This window comes from Sturnira hondurensis, unplaced genomic scaffold (assembly GCF_014824575.4).
Source record: "Sturnira hondurensis isolate 20B ecotype Veracruz unplaced genomic scaffold, ASM1482457v3 Scaffold0021214, whole genome shotgun sequence".
NCBI lineage: Eukaryota > Metazoa > Chordata > Mammalia > Chiroptera > Phyllostomidae > Sturnira > Sturnira hondurensis.
Window position 1 is genome coordinate 15,896 of NW_028093845.1, and position 9,322 is coordinate 25,217.

General features: G+C 43.1%; 1 protein-coding gene across 1 annotated transcript; it reads left to right on the forward strand.

The window, feature by feature from the left end:
* Window positions 1-1,095: 1,095 nt before the first annotated feature.
* On the forward strand, window positions 1,096-7,160 carry LOC118977133 (aldo-keto reductase family 1 member C15-like). The gene is given in 5 exon segments (XM_037031920.1): window positions 1,096-1,182; window positions 3,505-3,614; window positions 4,504-4,669; window positions 5,206-5,288; window positions 7,109-7,160. Coding segments are annotated over 5 exon segments (498 nt in total).
* The last annotated feature ends 2,162 nt before the right edge of the window (window positions 7,161-9,322 follow it).

Here is a 9,322-nt window from a genome sequence, read left to right on the forward strand (position 1 = left end):
TGCCTGGGCTGCAGATTTGGCCTTCAGTTGGAGAGAATACAGAGGGCAGTTGATAGATGTTTCTATCCATCTCTCTTTCTTCCACTCTCTCTGGAATTAAAAACAAAAAGAAAGACTACAGAAATAAATAACAGTGTCAATGTACCTGGACACCAGAAAGCTATAATGGTGATAATATATACTGCCCCAATGATAGAACACCTAAATATATAAGGAGAATATTGGCAGGATTGAGGGGAGACATAGACAGTATCTGACCAGGAACCAGGCAAGGATGCTCCCTGATGCCAATTCAGTTCAACATAATAAGGGCATCTAAATCAACATAAAAATAATTTATGTTTTTATACACTAACAAGAAACTACCTGAAAAAGAAATTAGAAAAGCAATCTCATTTGTAATAGCACTAAAAAGATTAAACTATTTAGAATAAACTTAACTAAGCAGGTGAAATTTCTCCATACTAAAAACTACAAAATAATTAAAGAAATTGAAGGTGCAAATAGATAGAAAGCGTTCTCATGTTCACTGGATATGTCTGTCCACCCAACAATGTGTACCTAAATGTTATCAAGAGGTAAAAAGTGGAAAAAGCAAGTTTTCATTGATGATGAAGGGATAAGCAAAAAGTGGTATATCCATGCAAAGAGATGGCATTTAGTCATGAAAAGGAATGAAGTACTGATAAATGCTACAACATGGATGAGCCCTAAGAACAGTAAGCTAGGTCAGAGAAGGCAGTCACAAAATGTCGTATAGTGTATGAATGCAGTTACACACAATTTCCAGATGGACAAATCCATAGAGACAGGAAGTAGTTGCCAAGGGTTGGAGGGAGGGAGGAATGGGGACTTGTTTCTGAGGAGTATGGGGGTTTCTTCGGGGATGATGAATTTTCCATCAAGTTGTAGAGTGGGAACAATTCTAAGAATATACTAAAAGCCTCTGAACTGTATAATTAAAGGGGATGATTTTATGGTATGTAACTTTTACCTCATTAAAGCTGCTAAAGACAGTAATTGTACTGTTAGCTTCTCCCTGAAAATTCTTTTAATGAATAAAATCAGCTCGTTTAACCAAAAGAGTGAAAGGAGATGAGTGCAACGGGACTCTTTTCTGTGAAGCTGAATGATGGATACTTCATGCCTGTTCTGGGACTTGGCACCTCGGCTCCTCATGAGGTAATTGCACTGGCACTGGACATGGAGATGGGCAGATAGGGCCTGATCAGAACTAGTCGGTGTGTGAATTTGGGGAATTCAGATGGGCCTTTGTTTGTTTGTGGTTAGGGTGCGTCTAGCCAGGTTAGGCTATTTCATGCAGTAAGCCAGTGACTTTCAAATTTCATGAGAATCTCTGTAGAGATGTAGATTTAGGGGTTCGACCCACAGAGTTTCTGGGAGAAAGCTCAAAAGTGCGTGTTTCTAGGGAGCATCCTGCTGCTGCTTGTCCAAGGGCCACACTTGGACAAGGGAGATGGAAGGGCATCACCCCCTAGCACTTTGGGGGTGTACAAGTCTGTTTCTGTTATTCTCACTTGCTGTGCAGTCATAGTCGTTTCACAGACTGTAGGAATACATGGAACCCCGTTGTCATGTAACCACAGGTCAGAGACTTTGCAGCAAGATTTCCTGTGATGAGTTTCTCTGTGAATTCTGACGTCTGAGTTGTCCCTGTCAATTGCTACTCAGACTATCGAGAACAACTGCAGTGTAAAGGGACCTGGAGAAAGAGAGGCAAGATTAATGGTAGAGTTTTGGAGGTCTGAGGTGGCCACAGTGTCTGTGTGCCAAGGGGAGGGCCAAGTGGCCCTTGGAATTTCTCTCCGTTTTCAGAAGACTGAATTGCACACATGTTTCTGGGTCAAACATGCGAACTTGAAAGAGCTCAGCTTCACTGCTTCTTGGTGAAGTCTAGGGTTGTTTCAGGAAAGCTGTAGGACTGGTCGTGTAGCACGAGAGCCACATGGTGTGAAAGCTGAGGACTGACTGCGGCCAGGGCACTGGCACGAAGCACTGCCTTCCTTTGATTTGGCTCTTCAACCTGTGGACAGCCAGTTAATGGCCCTGAAACTAGTTACCTCAGGAGGAGTTGAAAATTTAAAAATGTACCTGAAACCTTTTTAATGATAGAGTGAGGTAGGAGAGGGTAATGGAGAGGGAATAATTATGGATACCTTAAAGAGTTCAGCTTGGTGGGCCAGGAGGAATTAAGGCAGCTAAGAAAAATAACAAGGTTGTGAAGGATAGAATTTCACTTAAAGGCCAACTTAGGAACCCACCCACATTATTTGTTATTTAAGTGAAAAGAGTTTATCCTTTTATATTTCTGTCCTTCCTTAGATGTGTTTGAAGTGTTTCTCAGGTTTGCATAGGTAAATTACTAATGTATTCCATCTGAAGTTACATCTTCGTTGCACTGATAGATAATTTTTAGCTTTGGATTTCTGGGTTGAAATGAGTTTAATAACCTCTGATAGAGTGAATTAATTTAGGGATGTAAATCTAAAGGTCACACCCAGAGTATAAATGCAGAGGTCTATTGTTAAACCCAGCGATGTGCTGGTTCCACCTCTTAGGTTCACAAGCTTCAATTGTGAGCATTTTCCCCCATACGAGTAGCTTGAAATTAGCCACGTGGGGAGTATCTGCACCATAAAATTTAGACTTTTCTTCAGAGCCAGTTGTTAGCCATTTACCAGTGGTTGGTTAGAAGTCAACAGTTAGCTATGTCACTTGTAGCACTTAGGCCTTAGAAAAGCAAGAGGTTCTGTTGACTAGCTCTGCTTATGGACCTGGTCATGCATTCCTGAATGAAGTGGGTCTTTATTTTTTATGCTCTTCTAGGTTGTTAAGAGTAATGTGGACACTTTATTTGGAAAACAAATTATTGTCCAAGGTATTATTGGCAAATGAATTTTCCCATATTGTCCTTTTCCTTTTCATTTGTTGATGTTTTCTTTCACCATGCAGAAGCTTTTTAATTTGATAAAATCCCATTTGTTTATTCTTTTCTTTATGTCCCTTGCTCCAGCGGACATACGTGTGAAAATTTTGCACTTGGGATATCTTAGATTTTCCTGCCTATGTTCTTCTCTAGGACTTTTGTGGTTTTGCAACTCATATTTAAGCCTTTTATCTATTTTGAGTTTATTCAAGTGTACCGTGAATGTTGGTGGTCTGGTGTCATTTTTTTCATGTACTTGTGCAATATTTCCAAATCTGTATAATGAACAGACTGTTTTTACTCCATTGCAAGCTCTTGCCTCCTTTGTCACATATTAATTGACCACAGAGGTGTGACTTTATTTCTGGTCTGTTCTGTTCCATTCATCTCTGTGCCTGTTCTTGTGCTACTACAAGGCTGTTTTCATCACAATGACTTTGTATTCCTAATTACAACTTTTCTGGCATTGTAATCTCTTCACCATGCTTTACAGCACCATATGTTACTTGTAGATTTGGTGGCTCTATAATACAAATGCTTCTGCTTGGCGTCTGTAGATGGAATGTCACGTGTACCTCAACCAGAGCAAACTGCTGTAGTTCTTCAAGTCCAAGGACATTGTCCTCACTGCATATGCTATTCTGGTCTTGAATACTAAGAGGGATTGGTAATGGTTTCTAGAAAGTAATTCTCATCATAAATGCTGTACCCTGTGATAGAAATTAAGGATAGAAAGCAAGATTAATTCATGTCTGTCAAGCCTTTCCCTAGCCTCCATTGTGAAGACTCAATAAAACTGTACCAAATAGTACCACTACTGATGAAGATGTTCATAAATCTCAGGTTTGGCTTTGAAGGGTAACAAAGCCAGCCCAGGCCTTGACTCTGACACTGAGTAGTTGAGTGGCGTGAGACAAGCAACCCCTTCTGTAAGTTGTAGTTTCTTTATCTCTGAAGAGAAATACAAATTATGCCCCTTGCAGGGGTGTCCCTCTGTGGTTCATTGGCTACACATGCCTCAGGGTGGTTGTGAATGTAGCCCCCCCCAAATGATAAATTTAAGTAAAACGTTACAAGATTTTTTGTGATCACATGGGAGAATGTTTCTACCATGTGGCCCAAGAAAACTCTACTTTCAGTGTGGCCCAGAGATGCCCAAAATTTGGACACCCCAGTGTGATTGATGACAAAACTGAGAGAATTAATTGAAAGCATTTGTTTGAAATAGCAAGTTCTTATAAAACAGGTAGTTATATTTCATGATAGTGATTATTGGGTTTCAGCTTGGATAACTATTGTGTCTTTTGGAGTTACTGGACCTTTTACTAAATTTCTCAGAAATGTTTTAAAAAATGAGAAAGAAACTCTTTCTATTTCTGACTCACATTCTCTGTTCTTCTTTTTGGATTTACCTAAAGACACAAAATCAGACCTTGACACACCCAGAGGGTAGTGAGGAAGATTCTAGAGGACCAGCTCTGCTGAGCCTGAATGAGCAGACCCTAGTGAAATGGATATGCAGCCTCAGACACACAGCATCTCTGCCTCCTCCCCAGGGTGAAGAAGGACAATCCAGTCCTCCTGGAGGACCCAGTACTCAATGTCATCGCTGACAAGCACCAGCGAACCCCGGCTCAGGTGGCTCTGCGTTACCAGCTGCAGCAGGGGGTGGTGGTCCTGGCCAAGAGTTTCAGTGAGAAGAGAATCCGTGAGAACTTCCAGGTGCATGGTAGGGCTGTGGGCAGCAGGCACCAACAGGCACAGCATTGCCTCTAGTGTGGGTTATTCCTGAGGCTCTTCATGCATTGTGGTTGGGGCAAAGTTTGTCTCCTTGTACTCTGCGCATAGAAGTGCTGTGTTTAATGGTTCTGTCCTCCAACTGCTGCAGGGTGGGTGGAGGGGCGTAAGAAAGAACAATAAACAGGGTCACGTTGGGTCTCAGTCCTGGTTTATAACCCAGCTGCATGGCCCTGGGAAAATCATCTCTTAATTTCTTCAGCTGCGAAAGAGGGAGTTAGATGAGATGAGGTTTGGGCTCAAAAATTTCTAGGATTCCTTTGATGCAACCACAGTCACCCCAAAGAAGTCTCTGAGGGTGACCTGAATTCCCAGACAGTGACCCCCAGGTTCGTGACAACCTTCTCATAAACCTACATAAACTCCTGCTTGAATGTGTGTGTCTGTGACTGGGGGTGGGATGGGCCATGTGGGGTAATTGCCTCAGGGAAATGGAGCTGACCTTCTCACATTTCTCATAGGTTTCTGACTTCCAATTGACACCAGAGGATATGAGAACTCTAGATGGCCTCAAGAGGAATATCCGTTATCTGAAATATATGTTGTAAGTAGCTCGTTTCGTTGCAGATTCTGGAAGCAGGACAGTGAGGGGATTGAGCTTACTCCAGTCCCCCAGGTGGAGTCTTCTCTTCTCTCTTGCTTTAGGGAAGTTGTGGGAAGTCACATTTCCTTCAAGCCCTCAGACCACCTTTTCACTGTCACCCTCGTGTTCCTCTGTCCTAATGCTGCTCAAATTCTGGGATCAGTCGATTTACTATCATCCTTTGCATATTCCCTCACCTCTTGCCCTTCTCTTTCCCTGTCATGCTCATCGATCTAAGTTCCATCTCTGCTCACATCATCACTGTTTCCCTCCCACAAGATGATTCCTTGAGGCTTTCAAACATGTGCTCACCTTCCATAAAATCCTCTCCTGATTTGACCTCACTCCCCAGCTATACCATTTCTCCTTCTATAGCAAAGCTTCTCGATGTCAGGAACATTTGTGCCCCCAGTGTTCCCTCCCCACATACAACAAACACACTGTTTTAATAGTCCAGTCACTGGCCACTCTTCATTCTCCGTGCTTCTCTACTTCATTCCCCTCACAGAGGAAGGGGAGGCAATGGGTCCCATGGCTGACCTGATCAGACACTTCTCCTTGAGATATCTGGTGGCCTGCCACCTCACTCAGAGCAAAAGACAATTTCCTTAGACAACCTACAGGAGCCAACAGTGTGCTCCTTCCGCCGCCCCTGTCTCTGCCTCTGCATCCTCCTGCTCTGTCCTCAGACTCCATGAGCCCCAGTGGCCCCCTCGCTGCTTTTCACATGTGCCAGGCCTCACTCAGGGCCTTTGCACTGGCTCTTCTCTCTGCCAGTGCACTCCTTCTCCAGGTAGCTGAACTGATGCTCCTCCACCTTCTTAAATCTTAACTCAGATGTCACTGCGCAACACCTTCCCTGTCACTGTATCTAAATAGGCACCCTGCCCGCACTTTCTTCGCCTCTACCCCCATTTATTTTACTTTTGGCAACTATCCCTGATTAATATAGCATACAGCTTACTAACTGATTTGGTTACGTTTTTGGACCACAGAATGTTAGATTCCTTGGACAGTTTCTTTCAAAAGCTACTCTTTTCCTGAATAATCAAAATTGGTTGAAAGGATAATATTGGTTGAAAGGATAATATAACAAAAGGATAGAGGGTAAGAGGGAGAGTAGAACACCAGGTAGTATTCCTCCACAACATCAGTCATTTTAATTAATATTTATCCAGTGGTTCAGCATTTTCTATCTCCAACATGGTTATATTTCTAGAGTGAGGCTAATTCTCTTGCTAAGGGAAATTCTCTGTTGAAGTGACTTATTTCATGACCACTGTATCCATTCTAGATCTAATATAGAGATTTTCACCCAGCCATAGATGAATTATTACCGATGCTCGAAAGAAAGTGAACACTGGTGATATTTTTATCTTCTTCCTCATCATCACCTTGAAATATTTGTTAATTTTATATGTTAAACCAGTTGGCTATTATTTTAAAGGAAGGCAGCACTCATTTCTGTCCTACTGGGAGTTAAAGGCTCAACACCAATAGTTTTGTCTCCTTAAGTTGTAGAATTATGCCTGCAATAATAGGTTGTGTGTTAGATTATTTTCATGTAGTTGCTATAGGGCCAGTAAGTATATTTATTTCTTCCAATGAATTCACTACAGTGTGAGGCAACTGGACAGGGTTATTACAAAACTAGTTGTGTTTGTACTGCTCTAGAAAGAAAATGATCTTACTAATGTTTATACTTGAGCCAGTTGGAAAGACAACTCTCTGTACCCAGCCCAGTGACAGTCACAAGACTAAGGCTCTCCTTTACCTTTCAGATTTGCTGACCACCCAGATTGTCCATTTCATGATGACTATTTACGACAATAGTGTGAGGATGCTCCTGTTTTTAACTTTGGCCCAGGGTTGGAGATCATCTCAAGGATGAGAAGGTGTCTGTTTTGTTCCATGTCTCGTGCCCTGGTCAGTCACAATAAGGCTTGCATGTCTGGATCAGGAAGTAAGTCTCTAAACTCAGTTTTTCCTCCAAAATAAACAATGACACAATTCAGACAAGATAACCTACCACTGCTTTGGCTCTTCTGTGTGTTTGTGTGTTTGTTCTGCTTTGTTTCCCCCCTGTGTCACTGAGGCTGAAGTACTGACATCCCAGGAAGTGATCTTAGCAGATATGACCTCTTAAAAAAAGCTAACAGATTACTATGCTTCAAATTTTCAATGTCCACTTCCTGACTTGTCCTGTGGTTCTTGTTTTACTTGCTCTCTTTTTTTCTCTGAATTTGCAATGTCAAAACATTATCAGTTCATTGAAGGAGTGATTACTACAAAATTTCTGAGACATCCAGGTTTCAATGGAAGATTACTCATAATACCAAGAGCAAAGAAGAAATATACTGAATGAAAGACAGGAAACAGACGCCTGTGCCAAGATGACCCACACGTGAGAATCATCAAAGGTCTGAAAGCAGCCATCCCAATACAATGGTTCCAACAACAATTACAAAGGAAGTTGGAACAGATAAAAAAGAGAAAAGTTCAACGAAGAACCTTCAGAGAAATTTTTCCAGCCTGAGGAGAAATGGTTCCAGTGGAAACCCAGGTGGGCAATGAGGCTGGAGCCCAGGAGGAATGGTACACGTGTCGGGAGATGCAAGGGATATTACTCTCCTGGCTGAAATTTGTTAAAGGAACACTGACTGTGGAAAGGAGAAAGAATAAGCTTTTGCTGTGCATAACATCTGGAGGAGGGAACACTGTAACAAAGCACAGGGCAGGGGTAGTGAAAGTGCACTGCTTCCTGGTGCTGCCCTTGGAGCCAGGAGCTCCCATTTCAGTGCAGGGAGGAATGGGAGAAATCAGGTGCATGTAACCCAGGAGTGGCCCCTTGAACATCTGTTGGGTAGGTAGTTCAGTCTGTCATTCAGTAGACCTGGGTCTCTTGATGTAGTCGAGAAAAGGGCCTCTCTACTTCACTTCCTTTTCCTAATTTCCTGCTTCCCTTTTTTTGCCAATCGCCCCTGATGTCTGTCTACAAGCCACTGTCCCTCCCCCCCAACCCCCCCCCCCCATCTCCTATTAGGCTGTTTTCTTTGTTGCTGGGTATGCCTCTAACATTCCCTGGATCTTTGGGTGTCCACTTCAGTGAAAGGAGAGAAAGGCCAATGGGAGGGGTATTCATTGAGCTGAGCACCCCTCCCCCATTCTAAAGCCATCAGAAACAGAAGCTAACCATTCTACACAAGCGGGACCCTTGACAGGGACATGTGTGTACCTTTTCTTGTGGGGCCTGTGTGTGCAGGCCCTTGTCCGGGGAAGATCTTCCACAGACAGTTGTTTGTGCAGTGAAAACCAAGGCCCCAGGGAGGAGGGCCTGAGAGGCAGAAGCTTCCCAGAGCCTTCAAGTGCCACCTGCACAGGGACTGGGAACTCACGGGGACTGGGACTGCCATTCCAGTAAGAGACGTTCACACCTGTGGAGAATGTTTGGGACTTTATTTGGGCCAAGTGCTGACAACTGCTGGGAAGCAAACCCTCCAGCAACTGAGAAATGCTCCAGAGAAAGGCAGCTTAGCACCTTATTTGATATGTCACAATCCAAAGAGGAGGCACCACAGTTCCCTTGGTGATAGATTTAGAAGGCGGGAGAAAGCATACCTGGTGGCAGGGGGGGGTCCTCTGGGTTAGAGAAAAGGTAAAATGATAGACACAAGCTGCTTTTACACAGGTGCATACAAAATAGTTAATACTCAACATTTAATGCCATAACAGTAATAGTGAGGGGGTTCATGGTCTCTCCCTGGTGTGGTGCCTGTGGTGTGAGGGGTGTGGAGAAAGGAAATTTCACCTTCCTAAGGCATGTTACCATCAATGCCAAAAGGTAACAGACAGGCTCAGTTAAGTTAAAGATTGACCTTTGTTAGGGAAAAATACTGACCCAGGACACTACTACAGGACAAATTCTGCTTTAATTAGAAAGTTTGAGCTTCAGACCTACCTGTGAGGTTCCTCTGTGTGTCTGAGTTTGAAGGCTG